The sequence below is a fragment of the Coptis chinensis genome, chromosome 8 (assembly GCF_015680905.1).
Source record: "Coptis chinensis isolate HL-2020 chromosome 8, ASM1568090v1, whole genome shotgun sequence".
NCBI classification, from domain to species: Eukaryota; Viridiplantae; Streptophyta; class Magnoliopsida; order Ranunculales; family Ranunculaceae; genus Coptis; species Coptis chinensis.
Window position 1 is genome coordinate 20,997,632 of NC_141463.1, and position 17,761 is coordinate 21,015,392.

Consider the following 17,761-nt stretch of genomic DNA (forward strand, 5'->3'; position numbering starts at 1 on the left):
TGAATCCACCTTAATTAAACTAGCATAGATTGTTGTAATCAAATTCTTACGTTCTTACGATCAGAATTGGTTGTTTTAATCCCTAATCATTCATGACAATCTCTACCAACTAATGACTAGCATGTGAGGAAGTTCTACCCATTCTCATAGCAACTCAACTACCTTCTAGAGTGGAATCGACTCTTACAACAATTCTACACTACACAATCAAGGTTTCATTAAGGCTTCATCAAACCCCTCTAATAGAGGTTTAGCCTAGAGTTATTAAACTATCATTTCCAATCGAATTCAAACAAGACATAATATAAATATTCTAACTTTACTAATATAAAGATTCTAATTACTAATTCAAAACTAAACTAATAACTATGAAATGATTAACAACTAAGATCGAAATTAATTCTAATGAATTTAATAATTAAATTAGATTATGATTAACTAATTATGAAATAAAGACAACTAATTTATGAATTTGAAACAACTAAAACTTAATAAGAATTTAATTAATAAACTAAATTGAGATGAAAATGAATACTTTATTATAAACTAATATTTGATACTAAAATAACAATCAACTTGTTCTAACTAATCTATTGGAATTGAAAAACTAATTAACTTAATGAAATAAATCTAGATCTAAACTATTCTCTAATGGCTACTTACTACCTAAACTAAGTATCTCTTCTGAGTTAAGTTTTTTCCTTTCAAATGGAGGAGACAAGATCTACATTTTCGTGCATGGGCTGAGGAGCCATGTTTTGGGCCAGAAAATCGAGCCCAAAACCCAATTTCTTTAGTCCATAGAAGCTTTTTCCGTTGGATTTTGTTTCAATAGACTTTTCATCTACTTATGCTCCTCTGATTGGGTCAACGTGAGGACCATTAGAAAGCACTTTCCGAGCCGGTTGTTTTGACATATGGTAGGCTTAATTTCGAGGCCTAAGTCCAAAGATATGGCCTTCAGAAGTTCTGCTGACTTTTGTGTGTTGTTTCTGCCTGCGTTGACTTTTACTTTTCAGCTTTGACCGGGCTTTATAAATTCTTTTTCTCCTTGAATCTTGGCCTTTAATCACAGAATTTCTTAGCAACCAACCCTTGCTCCTTTATCTTGCCAAAGTGACACATTCCTGCACATAATTGACTCCAAAGCCTGAAATACATAAAAACACGTAATCATCATTAACTCTTATTTATTACTCGCATAATTTGTCTAAAAGTATTATTATTAAGGGGTTAAAACTACAGTTTTGGGCTCTTATCAAACCACCCCCAAACAGTATTTTGCTTGTCCTCAAGCAAATATGAGAAATTAGAATAAGTGACCAAAAATGGAGTTTTAACTAATCTCGTTTCGCAGAGTGCGATTGCATTGACCATATGCAACAAGGCCTTAAACCACTAGGAATTCTCTAGTGGACGAGTTATAGCCTCGTGAGAGTTTTCCAATGAAGGTACTCACAAACTTCATCTATACTACAACGACTAAGAAATAAAACTATTGTTTCTTTATCTATGTCTCAATTATCTATACATCTCACTAGCAATGAATACATAATAATCAAGTCGAAACCTAAGCTAATATATCCATAATAATCAATCATCTACGAATGAACATATATACAATGAGTAATACAATGAAATGCTCTAGCAGGTCCGTTTCTGAAAACTCTAAATAGCATCCTTAAGTAGGTCGTCACATAAATGTCAAGACAAAAACCACTCTGATTTTTCTGCTCAAGTTTCGCTACTCTAGTGTGCAGTGGGCACACTTTACCTTACAATCTCAATGATACACAAGGAAGCCGGAGTCGATCAAACACATCTGCCACTTACTATCACACCAACCTATTCCTAATTGAGCTATAAGTCTTTATTAGGTGTTGCGGGGATTAGGAAATGGTTTAAGAAGGAAGAAAATGGATATTAAAAAAGGACAAGTCTAAGATAATATAGTCTTCATATTATGTAACTAGAGAAAACCTTATTCTTTACTTTTGCTTCTACACTTTGTTTCCATCCTTAGCCATATTTTTTTTTCTTTGGCTTTTGACTCCTTTGATTCTATTTTTGGAGTTCTAACTCTTATTTTCTTTTATTTATTTATTTGGATGGAAACTTTCTTTTCTTATCTGAAGCGACTAACAAATTCTTGATTTCAAAAGTCTTCTCTTTTCTATTCTTCATCTCTATTCTCAGACTCATTCAAAGAATGGGTAGGCTGATATATATATAATGCAAAAGATTTGTTTTAATATATATAGAATGGGTAGGATGGAAATTGTTTTGTTTTGTTTTTGTAACAGGGTAAAAGATTTGCGGTTTATGAAAGGCTAAAGAAAGGCTCAGAGGGGTGACTAGCGGAAAATAATTCATAGGTTTGAATTTCTGGCTATATCGATCCAAAGAGGGCCTAAATTCTCGCTTAGGATATGGTATAGTGATCAAGCAAGTGGATGTGTGATTTCTCTATCCGGATTTTACTTCTCCCTTGTGGCATTTTTCTAATGTTTCACTCATATAAGGCTTTAGGCTATATTCTCACAGGATTTGTAGAATAAGTACTCTAGCCTAGATTTAAGAAACTTGCTACCAAACAATCATAGATACTCATGTAAAATACTTATAGGAGATCGATGCAAAGATTATTACCTACATATTAATCTAAGTTTCTAAAAACTATTCTAATGCAAAAGCTACGTGAGATTTCTAGATTATCAAGGGCCTAGAGAAGGAAAACAATACCAATATTCCTAAGTGTATAGCATAAACTTTTTATTTATATTTTTAAATTTTTTAAATTTTTACTAGAAAACAAGTGCATATTATACATATCTATATCCTAACAGATGCCTTAATTACACGTGTTTCTATGCCCCCTACTCCCAAAACAAGAAACATGCTTTGTCCTCAAAGTATTTAAATAAAAAGTGTAGAGAAATACCATTGAAATGAGTGAAATTCTGGAACATCTGCAAAATAAAGTTAAACATACTAATATAGAAAATAAAAACTGACGCAACTCTATAGGAGTTCTACCCGTTATGGGGTTAATAAGAATTAATTTGCTTGGGACATAAGCAGACACTAACTGAAACTAAAACTTACCTCCTCTCCTGCGTTTAAACATTGTCCTCCTCATCCCCCTCTCCAAAGAGATGAGGTTCTTTTGCATCCTGCCATGCCATGATAACTTGCCAAGCCCGCCGCTGTGTGTCATCAACTTGTGCTAACCTGTCGAGTGTTACTATGTCTGATGGGGTGTAAGGAGCAACCAAATGAGGTTGCACCTGCCATCCCGGCCAACTTATTACTCGAAATGAGCGAACCACCCAATTGGTGGGTTTCATGACTTCAACCCTTTTCAAATCCGTGAACTGGGTACAAAATTCAGGTAGACAACTGAGCATGATGCGGCAAACCAAAACAGGCATAAGAAGATACTTATGTCTCATGCTTTGGGCTCTCTTAAGACTAGCCACTAATACTCGGGGAATGTCATATCGGCGACGTCCCTCAGTTAAAGTAAGGAAAACATCACCAGCGATACTATTTGCAGAAGTAAACTGTCAATCCCCTAAAATATTCATCAGGATGAATAACATGATGGTGCCTACATTAAGGGACAGGCTACCAAGGGCTATGTTATAACGCCCTTGGTCCATTATATGAAACACCCCTCCCCCATAATACTCATGGAAATATGTATAGTCATAGAGGTATGCATTATCGGTCATATATCTCCACGTGTGAATAGGATCAGGTATTGGTATTTCCGAAACTAATGCTACCACATACTTATTGAATTCTATTAGAGTGTCATCAACCATCACTACTAAAAAAAGACATATTATGACGCTTGTTTTTTATATATCTTGACGATTTTTTCGAAAACCGTCAAGATAGGTGTCTTGGTGAAATTTTTATGATGGCTGTTGCACCATTATGTTGTGTATGATACAAGCGTCAAGAAAATATAATAATTTTATGATGGTTGTTGTAATATTGTGTCGTGTATGACACAGCCGTCAAGAAAATATAATATTTTTATGACAGCTGTGACATTGTGACGGGTATGGAACTAGTGTCATAAAAATATGATGATTTTATGGCAGATCTTCTAAAACAGTCAAGTTAGCCACTATGTTAAACCGTCAACACCTTTCACAATTTTTTGGCGCATTGTTGTTAGACCATTTTGGTGTTCAACTAAACCGTCAAGAGCTTAAAAAAAAAAAAAAAAAAGTTCAAAATCAGTAACTCGATTTGCACTTTTGCAGTGGTAAACCATCAATAGACTTTTGGAGAGAGAATGAAAAATAAAACTTATCGAAAAAAAAAAGAGATAATGAAAATGTAAGCTCCCCTAGACCGTGTTCTGTCGAAATATTGGAAACCTAGTAGAGTTAACAATGGAGGAAATCACAGTTACACCACTATGTTCCGATATCCTTCAAAACCTAGGGCATCTTCTCCGTTGTACCTTCTCTAGCATCTTTTCTGCATATCCTTGGAGAAAAATTAAAAGTGCCTCCTTTTCTCCCAAATTATAATTTTTATTTGTTGTTGTTATTGATTTTTATCAGATTTAAATGGAAGCCATAAGAGTCTTTGGATCAGTCAAGGTAATGCATATAACTCTCAATTTTAACTAGATTTTTGCTTCAAGTGGTGTGGGGTTACATCTTGCGTTTTGGATTTGAATTGCGTCAAGCATTAAATTATTACAATGCCCCAAGATCTATCTTTCTGAAATTGGGTGAAATTTTTTTGGTGTTTTCTTCCTGCTAGTCCTACTTAAGGAAAGGTTACATGATTTTCTTCTTTCATTGGGATAATTTCCTTACATGAGAAGAGTTTACAGAGTTGGCTTGAGATTATGAACCAAAAGTATGTATTAAACATATCGAAATTATCTTTTGCACTTAATTAATCGTAGACCATGAACTTACTTAACGCCCTTTCGAGGTACCTCACTACATTCGCCAATTAGGATCCAAACGTGGCTTTTTTGGGCCTATTTTGAACCGAGGAAATGAACTTACGTAGGCGAGATAGATAAGAAAAGAATGTATTTCCCTGGAGCTAGGTAAGTTAAGTAAGGACGTTGCCGGGGGATTTCACTTAGAATTGAACCGGGTGTAGGGTCAATCCCTTCTGTCCTTCCTCCAGAAATAACTGCGGTTAGGCCTGAAAGCCTTCATCGGAGAGTCGTGAACAGGCAAAAGAAGTTCTGAGCACAGCTGCTCCTTCAATTCCCATCTCTCAAGCTAAAGATAAGGAACTAAGGTAAGGCCTTGGACTGCTTGTTCGTAAGTCAGAGACAACAGCAAATTCAATGGCAGCAGATGCATCAATAGCAGCGGACGCCGAGGCTTCTCTTCCAAGGGTTCAAACTTCAGAAGTTCTTTGTCAATAAGATCTTGCACCAGGTTTATCAGATTGTAACATCTATCATTCCAGTGCCTTGCTCCTCCTATGTGATATTCACGCCTAGTATTAGGATTATGATTCCTGGGAGGTGGATCTGATACTAGTCTGGGAGGTATGGGTGTAACCAACTTGGCTTCCAGCAGCTGCGGAAGCAATTGTGATAATGATAGAGGAAGAAGGCAAACTGCTTTTGATTCCTTGCAAGCCTTGGATTCTCTATCCAAGCCCTCCAAAGGTGCCTTCGCGCACCTAAAACGAATGCTTTTTCCTTTTTAGAAGTAGGGGGGAGTGCCTGCGATTTCATTTGATGCCCTTCTTAAGGCACGAGTGATGTAAACAACCTCTTGTCTTATTTCGTTCCTGGTTGAACTACCATCCGAAGGGGCAGGGTGTTTTTCCCTCCATTCTTTGTGTGCCACTTACGAGTGCCGGTTAGCAACTACCTCCGGAGGACCTGCTTAAACCCCACCACGATTAGAGAGCTTACAAGCCATAGATCTCAGACGAATCTTACTATAACAACTCTCACCCATGTAGAATATAGTTCACCACTATTCCAAATTAGGCTCCATCAATGAATGACTTTACCCTAACATTGCTATTCTTCTTATTCTATATTAGTCTCTATCCTTTGAATTAAGCTTCCGTTAATCGCCTTGTTCAAGCGCATTTAATACTGTGATTAGTTCACAGACCTTGTCTACATATGTATCAATGACTAAATTCGTGAGATAAGGGAGATTGGGAGAGGCTAGGGGGGCATTACCTTGTATTTGAACTAAGCGGCAAGCGGCAAAGAAGGAAGTTATTTACAAGATTGAACCCAAAAGAACGGCTTTTGAAAACAATTGGCTCGACCAAGGACCATATATATAAAGAATTTGGCTTCTGTAACCTTGGATGAATATCCGCTTTCCTCACACGCAGTGAGACTCAATCCTAATTGGCTTCTTAACAGATGGGATAAATGGATAGGTTTAATGCCCTTTCGAGGTACCTCACTACATTCGCCAATTAGGATCCAAACATGGCTTTTTCGGGCCTATTTTGAACCGAGGAAACGAAATTACGCAGGTGAGACAGATATTGAATTATGAGAGAACTCAGCCTCATCTCATCTGATTCAGATAATGAAATAACGCCCTGACCATTAGGTCTAGGTCTGGACCAATCCAAAAAGAAGGCTCAACTCATCCAGCTTATATGGAGTTGATTCCTCTTCTAATGCCCGAAGAGAAGGTGGTAGTCTTTAAGAAGGACCCAGAGATTCTCTTAAGTGATAGCACCTGCTTTAGTCAGAGGGTCTTCGTGCACTTGAGCTTCTGTTCAAGGCGCAGAGGGGAAGATAGGCGTAGAAGGGCTTGCAATGATCTATTAGTAAGAAGGTCTGCCTGCTGCGATTGAGGAATGAATCGATCATTTGACTACTAATCTTTCACGGGTAGACAAGCTCCGGTACGCTGGGGGATAGGTTGATTGACCTGGTCAGATCAAAGAGATAGGCTAATTGGTCTTTTTCCAAGGGATCGAGAGAGTGAAGATTGGAAAGCGAAGCCAATGGGGGCAATGAAACTTGTGGTGGCTACCATGGCCATGGAAGTACCGACCTGAGGGACTTACTTTGAAAGGTCTCTTCTCGCACTTATCCAAGGACAACTTCTTCGCTCAAAGACTTCTTGCTTGTCTTCCCCGGTCTTTTGACAATGGGAATGAAGTCCAAAACACTCTTTCTAGTAGACTCGTTAGCGGCTGACTCTTCCTTCTTATTGCATGAATCCCAAACCCGCCACCTCATGTGCCGAAGTCAAACGGTTGCTCTTCCTTCCGAGTTCAGTTTGCTTATTTCATACAGGAGATATTGTTCTCTTCTTTCTTCATATGGTTCTTTCCTCTGGCTGTGCTCGAGTTTCTTTCGCTCCTTGGCAGTCCTAGGTGGAACTGCTTTCCCATCATAGTTGTCCTTGTTGGCCTAGTAGTTCCTTAGTCTTGCTACTCAACTCTTTTGCGCTTGGTAAAGAAAGTAGCTTAACCCCGGCAAGTTGAGCCCATTCTCTTAGGAGTAGGCTTCCCTTCTGGCCTAGTAGGAATTCTTCTTGCTACTCTATCAAGATGGTCAGTGCCACTTACCAGAAGGTGTATCTTTATGGTACCATTGGCTTGTTTAATCCTTAAGAAATCATTAGGATGAATAGTTATGTAGCTAAAGTAGGTACTCAACACTAGCAATCCATGGTGATGTTTTCTTTATATGCTAATATTTATTTGCTTTAATTTTAGGTTTTTACACGGACTTTATTATTGTTACATGATGTAGTATTTGAACCCGGCCTATTCAGTTTTGTGTGTGTTCTCTTAAACTAATTAAACTTTAGGTTGTGTTTGTTCTTTTCTGATTTTGAAATATATTTTGGTGCTAAGACTTATTGTACTTTATGCTTTGCTAAAACAGGTTTGAAATAATGCAATAGTTATATGAAGATTTGATTTGGATGCACTATCACTAAGACAGGTTTGAAATAATTCGATATAGTTATATGAATATTTGATTTGGATGCACTATCACTAAAACAGGTTTGAAATAATGTGATATAGTTATATGAAGATTTGATTTGGATGCACCATCACTAAAACATGTTTAGAATAATGTGACATAGTTATATGAAGGTTGGATGCACGCTATCACTTTTTGCAGTGTGCTAGGTTAATTATGTTCTTGTAGTTTGCGTCAGATTAATGATTCTAGGAAGCCATGTAGGTAACGACTTTGTGTTAGTTCTGGTCCTTCCAATTAAAATGTTTTATGAGTAAGAGGTTCCTTGTAATGAACTTTGGTGAATTTTTTGCTGTTTTCTTCCAATTAGTACTATTTCTGCCAAATTATATTGCTTAATTTCGTCATTTGAAATTATAGAGTCGGCATTGCTTAATCTTTAAGTGATTTTTTTTAAGAAAAACAATTCTGAACTAATTAGCTTAGCCACCATCACCATTTTCTATTTCTGAAGTGTAAGACAAATTATGATAGGTTTTTTCATGGGTCAGTTATTAGTATCACTTAAAGTACCTAGCTTGTTCATTTTTTGATGAGGGATTGAAGTCTTTGATACAGTTTAATTAGTTTAGTTAAGCTAACACTCATACACTCATTCACTCATTCTTATAGACCTCATATATGATACGATCACACAGTCTAGTCCACTTGCTAAATGTATATGTTTGAGTTGCAAAAGCTTAGATGACTATTTGTTCTACTTTGGTTTTAAACTTAGTATGCAAAATATCTAGGTGGTATTACTGACAAGGTGACTAGTTGGGCCTTGATCATAGGTACTTATGTTGAGTCCCTTACTCATGGATAGTGCAACATGATAGACGAGAGGCTCGGTGGCATTATCTCATTGACCAGGGTCTTTAGTCATATCTGTAATACTTGTTGCTGGAATGGTTGTAGTGTAAACAATACAAGTGGAAGGGAGTCTTCTTTAGAACATAAAAATGGATGCGTTGATGGTGACATATATGACTATTATGATCTCATTAACATTATATATTTCAGTATATATATGTATTTGTATACTCAAACATGTGCTGTTTTTTTGTATCATGTTTTCAAAGTGGGTTGGGGGTAGGGGTGTGCACAGGTCAGTTCGGGTCGGGTTTGGGCTAAAACCGACCACCAAGCCGACCCTATCGGTTTATGTAATATTATAACAAAACCGACCCGACCCAATAGACTCAACCGACCCACACCCGACCCGACCAGATTCTGTCCTAACCGATATCCGACCAAAACCGACTGTTAGTCGGTTTACCTGATTATAACCGACCCGACCCCAAATTCTTATAACCTCTCTGTGACCAAATTCCAATTATGACAGAAGTTATTGAACTAAGAAAAGGGAGATATTTCCTAGGCCCCGCAAAAACCCCCATAACATTGCCAATGTGAAACTGCTGTTCAATCATTTCAAACATGGCCACGTATCCAAAATGGACTTGGTCCCTGTAGTTGTAGGCAATTAAACAAGAAAGCATCGATTTCGACAAAATGTCCTCAAGCAGATTCTAAACCTGTACCATGTGAAGTTCTACAAAAGCCCTCGTCATTTATTCCTGAAAAACTAGGCAAGTTCTGATAACTTACAATAAGCTTTATAACAAAGCGTGGTTGCGGACATACCAAGATTCTACGACACTATAAACTTCTATCACTCATCATTATCATATACTTGCAGACAAAGGGCCACAGACACCAAATCAATCCTGTTCTCCTTCTTTGCACCGTTCATCAAGCACTAACCTCTGGTAGTAGGACTCCACAATTCCATATTATCTCTATTGCATATAGCCTTCGAAGCTGCCTCCATTGCATTCTTAGATACCCCTCTTCTGCTGGACATCAAGACATGCAAAACTGAACTCCAATTGAGCAGTATTTGGCCAGGGATAGGACTATAGGAGCTGCAAATTTGTAGTGCTATGGCTAATGCCATTAAACCAACTATTTCTTATGTGAATGCTGCATCAAAGCAGTGAAGAAAAAAAGCATCTGTGATAGTCCAGTCCTAGAATAGATATAAGCATCTGAGTCTCAAATATTAACCATTTCACAGCACAACATTTTTTTCCAATAATAACAGCACACAACACATGATAATATGGTAAGAGCCTAAGAGGATTCTAACGGCACAAATATATACAGTAAACAAGCCACAGAGATTGAGAGCAAAATAGATAGTATACCAACACTATAATACTGAAGAAGTTTAAATATAACCAAAAACCAATAGCATCCACAAAAGCCAAAACTATCCACACAAGCCACAGCTATCAAAACAAAAGCTATCCACATGATCCACATCTATCTGCCTATCCACACCATCAAGCTCTAAGCACAACTGCATTTCATAACAAAAAAAAAGAATCCAACTTATTCAAGTTCACAAATAGACATAGTGAATGAACTTCACAAAAAAATAAACTTAAAAACCTGATTACCAATTAATTCTCCGCAGCATTAGGCTCAGAAGAAGTCGATCCAAATAATTCTGCAAAACAAAAAAGAACACAAGCATATACATACGTAAGTCGAACTACACAAGTACATATTTTAACATAAGAAAATAACGATAGACTAAACATTGCAATGCAAATTATTACTTCCATCTAGTTTATCATATTGCTCGATATCATCCATTGACTGTCGAAGATTAATTGGAATTGATGGAGAACGAAGCCAATCTTGTGCACAAATAAGGGCTTCCAACGTGTTAGGAGCTAACGAACTACGGAAATGGTCAAGTGTACGCCCCGGTGCTAAATGTAGACTCAGAAGCTACGGAAGATATCGGAACTTCCAAAACATCACGTGCAACAAGAGAAAGGATCCGATACCTAGAAGTGTTGATCTTCCACCAACCCAAAATGTCAAACTTATCCCCACCAATTTCATTAGTTTCAGCCAAAAACCTCTCAACCTCAGACTTATTCTGTAAGTTATCTTCCTCTAGCAAGTGTTGCTGAAATTCAGCGGCTAGTATAGTAGGATCTTGCTCATCATCATCAATATCCATTCGGCTTGTTGTTTGGCTCACGTTCACATCAATAGGTGGCTGATTTGAAGAAGGATAGTGCCCAACATACCACTCATACAATGCAACCAAAGCATCTTTCACTTTCTTTGCTTCATCATTAGCTTTAGTTTCTTCATACAATTGTTTGAAGGAATACGACACATACTTCATCTTGAAGCGGGGATCAAGCACAACACCAACATATAACAAAATGTTAATCTTATCCATATCCCAATACTTATCAAATTTAGTTTGCATACGCATCGCCATTGATCTCAAACGTGCATCCTCACTTCCATTAAACTGAATCAATTTCTTTTGAACAATTAGAATTTCACCAAAGAAATTATTCGATGTAACATAACGAGAACCTGAAAATCACAATGTTGCCTTATAGAAAACTCTTAGAAATTTCACAAATAATCTAGCACTATTCCAATTAGTTAAGGTTGGAGGCCCCTTGATCTTGTCATCATCAAAGTAAAGGGTGTACTGTGGGTTTTCAAGCTCCAATATCTCAAAGGCACTTTAGAACTTCTCAGCAACTTCTAATATCATGAATGTCGTATTCCATCTAGTTGCCACATCTAAGCATAAAAGTTTGGTGCACTATATTTGTTCTTCCTTCACACACTCCTTGAACCTGGCCAACCTAGATGGAGATGACCTCACATACCTCACTGTAGTACGTACTCGGAAAATAGCATCATTAACATCTTTTAGGCCATCACAAACAATAAGATTCAGGATGTGAGCACAAAATCTCATATGTAAATACTTATGTTCCATAACGGTGTCTTTCCCAATTTTTTTGCTTTTCTTCAAGTAATCAATGGCAACAGAATTAGAACTTGCATTATCAACAGTTACAGTAAAAAGACTATGGACACCCCAATTAAGAAGACACTTCTCTACCATCTTTCCAATGGTCTCACCTTTGTGATTTGGAACTAGACAAAAATTCAAAATCTTTTTTTGTAAGTTCCAATCACTATCGATGAAATGAGCAGTCAAAACCATGTAATTTAAGTTTTGAATAGATGTCCAAGTGTTAGTTGTTATACATATTCTATTACCATGCAGAAAACTCTTTAACTTTCTTCTCTCCTCCATGTAAAGTTCGATGCAATCCCTACTAACTTGAGTCCGATAAGGCAAATTTGTGAACTTAGGCTGTATAACCTTCACAAAATGTCGAAACCCTTCACCCTCCACAAAACTAAACGGCAACTCATCAATAATAATCATTCTAGACAGAGCATCTCTACAAGCTTTTAAGCTAAAACTAACAGCAACAAGCTCTTTATCTTTGAAAGACAATATTTGTTGCGATTTATCAGCCACCACCTTATTATTAGGATTCTTCTTACATACTTTCATATGACTCAACATATTAGAAGTTCCACTACCTTTCGAAGAACAAGCATAACTAACAGGGCAATAATTATATTTGGCTCTTGGATTTTTGGGATCACAACCCTCTATCTTATGAAAATGATCCCAAGCAGGGGAAGATAAGGATTTTCTTTTATTACCTGCCATAGTAGAATCGACCGTATCAGTAGGATTTTCGACAGTTGACTGTAGAGATGGACCATCACTAGGAACCTCAGTAGAAGCCATCTAATAAAAATGACACATATTAGCAATCAAAATAAAACAAAAATCCTGTGACAGATGTTGTTGTTAATTCATTAATTAGATTGGTTTTGGCATACAAAATTTTTTCACTAGGTTGTGAGGATTCATCGTGCTCCATCAGTTTAGGTCATACATACAATGTGGTTTTCGATAGTAGTCAAACCAAGTAGAGTATGGAAGAAAGCTCAAGTGATAACAATCGGTTGACTGTGTAAAAGTTAAAAAGTAAACAATGAAAAAGCGGAGGACATAATTTGATAAATAGCAACAGAGTAAAGAATAGTAAGGTGAATGTACGTCTTTTTTCTCTAAAGAATTGAATGCTCTTCGTTCGCTAAGCAACCATATAATTTGATTATTGAATGAGACTATGTATCTTACAAAAATAAGATGTGTGTAGAGTTGTAGACATAGAATTATAGTGTAAATGCTAAATAGTATTTTCGGAGTTGAGCATTGATAATCTAATGAATAACAAAGAAAAGCTAGCTTGGATGCATACCAAAATGACCAGAAGTGAAGATCCCTCGTTTTCTATGATTGGTGTGTTGGAAAAATCAGTTGCGTACTCAACGATTGACTTTTATTGGTTTAGCTTTAAAAATCGATTCAATGGGTGCTTGTCTTCAAGAATAACGAAATAATGAATAATGTAATGACCTAATTTTATATAGTCTTTCAATATAATATATGGTCTTCAATCTTGTTTTTTTAATGCAACTTGTTGAGCTTTTTACATTCTACGTTCTGACTACAATTGACATCAATGATGAACTGTTTTTGAGAGAAACACAGAAACAAAAAACAAAAAAGAAAGAAAGAAAGAAAGAAACCAAATAAATTAGTTATTACCTTTGTTGATGATGGTGTCATGGTGCTGACTGATGGAAGAGTGGTGGAGGAATGGTGGTGGCTAGACTGGTGGAGGATGTAGTGGCTCAGCCCTCTAGTTAATGGGTTTTTACGTTTTACTAATTGGTAATTTGGTACAATACATTTCTAATTTTCTACTAATATAGTATATTAAGATATTGTGGATCGGGTCGGTTGTTTCCGGTTATACCAAATCCGAACCGACCCTGTCGGTTTTGCCATTTAACAAATCGATCTGAACCGTCTTAAATGGATAACCGACCCATATAGGTCGGGTCGGTCGTTTAGTCGGGTACATCGGTTTTATGCACACCCCTAGTTGGGGGTTATAAGATGTTTGATGTTAGTCCTGAAGGTGTTGTACCATGGTTTAGTTACTCAAACCCTTGTTCTTACGACACTCATTTCTGAATCAGCGTGGTGGTGGTATAACCTCTTTTTTCTATATATTGTTCTCTAGAAAGAAGAGGAGCAAGCGAGCTCGGCCAAGGTCCAACGAGCAGCAACAAATTATCACTCTCTCAATCTATCATGCATTAGGTACTAATTAAACACGTATACAGTTTTGTTATATCAAAGGGGTTTATGAAAGTGAGTATGGACTGTTTAATTAAATTTAATATAGAAATTGATCTTTCAAAGGCTTGGACTTCTTGTGTGTGCTTGTGAGATGTGAAAGACAGAATTATACATACTAATTTAACTACTAGCTAGGAAAACTAGTAGAAAAACATTCTGATAATCAGGTGTATGGTGTTGCTCATAGACTTCTTATATGGAGTAGGGAAAATGTATGGATTCAAGCTCAAACTTTGTTTGATGAAGTGAAACGCATGGACGCTTCAACATTATTTGCATTTCACAATGCGCTAATTGACGTGCTATGGCATTTTGGTCAGGTAAGCTACCTCTCTTGCATGTTCAAGCAATTGACTTAAAAGTGCACATAATACCATATGAGTTAGTCTCCAACTCAGTTACAAAGTGTCTGACATAAAGGTCTTTGTCTTATGACCAATAGCTAGGGTTTATACATTTGAGTGGATTGATTAGTTAGTTGCATGCTTGCTGCCCCATAAGCTGATCCTGGTAGTAGTTGGAAACACTCTTTAGCACCTAGTATTGCTACTGTAAGTGTTTCGTAATTCCATTTAGTGTTATCACTTTCGTCGAAGTAACGTTTTTTTTCCTTTCGTCGTTTTCTTCGAATGATACTCTTATTTATTTGCGATTTTGATTTTTGCAGGTTAAGTTTGGACAAGGCTCGATAAATGAAAGTCAAACCATGCAAACCGTTCTTGTTGAAACATATTTTGTAGATATTTTTGGTTAAATGTATGTAATGTTTTGAGATGGTGGAATGTAAAGGATTCTGTTTTGTGAATGGATCACGATCTGGTTAGTTTGTTACATTCGTGATCATGTTCAGTTGGTTTCAGTGGAGTTTGATTATATACATGCTAAATGATTTATTTAATTTTTTAGGATATAAAATAATTTTTATTAAATAATATTTTTTTCCAGAAAATGTATATTGTTATGACGGCTTTGCCAAAACTGTCACAAATTGAACAAGTTTCTTGACAGTTTTTGTTGAAAATTATGACAGTTGTACTAAATTTAATGACAGTTATTATGTAATAGTCAATATTTTATTGCCAATTACAATGGTTTTAGCCCTATTTTTGACATAAAATCTTTGAAGTACAAAACGTTTTTACGAAAACTGTCATAAGTTTAATGACAGTTTTTGTAAACTTTTATGACGGGCTCTGTAATGGCGGTTGTTTCTTTAATGAAAAAAATGTCATTAAACCTGTTTCATGACAGCTTTTAGCCGTCATTACAAGTCATTTTTTTAGTAGTGCATGACGGAGAATTCTTGTTCTCCATCCTGGTTACAATAGAAACTAACATTATTGTAAAAATATTCAGTAAGCTGAGGTGAATACAAGTCGTCTTCACTTACTAGTAGATGCCTCCATCCTAACTGCAAGATCCTTTCGCGGAACCAATGTCCATAAGTCTCGCTTCCCAACAAGTGTTCGAACGACTACTCCGGTATTACTCTAGGTGATGTCATCACAAAACTACTCTCTAGAACAGCTGGAACGATCTTGGAACAACCCAAAAAAAATTGGAATTTTTCATGCCCACGGGGGTCAGGGCGCGGGGTGCGCTCAACCTATGCCTGGGTAGGGCGCGAGATGCGCCTTGGTGAATTTTGAGTTTTAGGCACTTAGGCACAGGGCGTGCTCACTTTTTGCCTGGGATGGGCGCGGGTTGCACTCAGGTGATTTTCGAGTTCTAGGCACTTAGGCGCAGGGCGCGCTCACTTTTTGCCTGGAATGGGCGCAGGTCGCGCTCAGGTGATTTTCGAGTTCCAGGTAGTTCAAGCGTTGGTGGCGCTCAACTGAAGCGAAGGTGTGCTCCGTGCAGTTGAATTCCTAAAGTGAAAAAGAAAAAGGGGAAACTTGGGAGTGAAAGGTGAGGGATGAAAGTGGGATGTAGTGTGGGTTGTGAGTGTAGAATGAAGGAAGTTTATATAGGTTGTGAGCTTCCAAAACGAATCAGCAAGTTGCCAAAAAGTTTTATGGCAATTGCCGGAAACAAAATATTTCCAAAACCGAAAACGGAAATAATCCATATTCTTGATTCTAAAACAAACCTAATATCTTTTAGATTAAATTTAGAATAGTAACTTCTAAACTCTTTTAGATTTCATCCTACCACCATATCTACTCATAGCCAGCCAATATCAGCAATATTCCCAACAATCATTCCAAAACAACTTCTAACATTGAGGATCAATGAAAATCAACACACAATTTTAATAGAACCAAATTATATTAAAATTCAAATTCAAATACAATTAACTACCGAATACAACTCTAACTACTAAATTCAAAAAAAAAACTTAACATCTGAACTAATAAAAACAAATAAAACAAAACAACATCAACTCATAATATCCCTAAACCACGCGCTGCTGGTTGAGGATGGAGCATGAGATGGAGATGGGCCCTGAGCTCCCGATGGGCCAGAGCCATCCATCCTTCGGCGATGATGCTCGTGCCTCTCAGATGCCTCCTCCTCAGAAGAACCGTTATGGGGTGGGAAGCGTTCATGCATATCTTCATGGAACTTTCGCTGAGCTTCCATCTCGGCCTTTATCTCCTCCCAACGCTCATCCTCGCTGGGCATGAGTCTCGAAGTTATGATGCATGGTAGCTTGTCGAGTCTGGAGATCTTTGCAAATAGTATTAAGAGAACGCATCCCACGATGCAGCACCAACTTGCGTTCTGCATCTGACGTACACCTCTCCAAGGCATCGGCATCAAGACATGATGTGTCCTCCTCATCCTCCGAGTCATCTTTCTTCAGGCAACCTCCACGTCTTTTGGATACACTCCGTATAAATAGTACGATTTCTGTGCTCTTTCAGCCAAATCCTATCAGACGTCGGAGTCACTCTCAAGGTCATCATGATCTTCGTTATCAAAATAGGGAGAGGTGCAATACTCTTTCCGACTCCTCTAATCATAGTAATCAAAAACTCGAGAATACAGAATTCATACTATTGCTCCTGGAGTATCCATCAAATGTGAAGGCAGTTCAGACTGATGTCACTGACCTTCTCCTTCTCGATGATATTCCTACCAATCCACTAAGCTACAGCCAGCTAGTTGGTTTGCAGAGACGACTGGTGAACACAATGCGAGCTCGCATTGTAGTTCCCTTCCAAAATAGTCACATTCATCAAAGGCTCGATCCTAGTAAATTGGGATTCCTGTAATGTGGCATCTATATGGTGTCTAGGCGGAATGCCAAAAATCTCAACCAACAACCCTGTAGATACTTCTCTCATCCTCCCGGCCACCTTAACAAAAATTCTATTCCCATCCAACTCCCTCGTCCTATAAAATTGTCGAACCAAATTTTCATGGTAAAAATCATTTGTTGAGTACCACAACCTACTCTAATCTCCCCTAACCATCTCGTCACCGTAAAACGGTGCGAAGTGGTTGGCCATAAACGCTTGCTCCTGCAAAATTCTCCTTTTTTGCGCCATTGAGTTTTTGGAATGATTGGAAGGTTTAAATAAGGTAGGGAGACGAATTTGAGACAACCTCACTAAAAAAACACAATGGTGGTGGCGTGGTGGGGCGGTGGCAATTTGAATTCTTGGATATTTGGATGTTTTCGGTGGTTGAAATTGTTGGAAATATTGGTGGGAGAAGTT

General features: G+C 37.4%; 1 protein-coding gene across 1 annotated transcript; it reads right to left on the minus strand.

Moving 5' to 3' along the window:
- Positions 1 to 10,727: 10,727 nt before the first annotated feature.
- On the minus strand, positions 10,728 to 11,273 carry LOC147480472 (zinc finger BED domain-containing protein RICESLEEPER 1-like). The gene has a single exon (XM_086578670.1). It carries the CDS (start codon positions 11,271 to 11,273, stop codon positions 10,728 to 10,730), a length of 546 nt encoding a protein of 181 aa, XP_086434796.1.
- Positions 11,274 to 17,761: the final 6,488 nt, after the last annotated feature.

Coding starts and splice junctions, on each gene's coding strand:
- LOC147480472 (XM_086578670.1), bottom strand. CDS start 11,273: ATGGCGATGCGTATGCAAACTAAATTTGATAAGTATTGGGATATGGAT.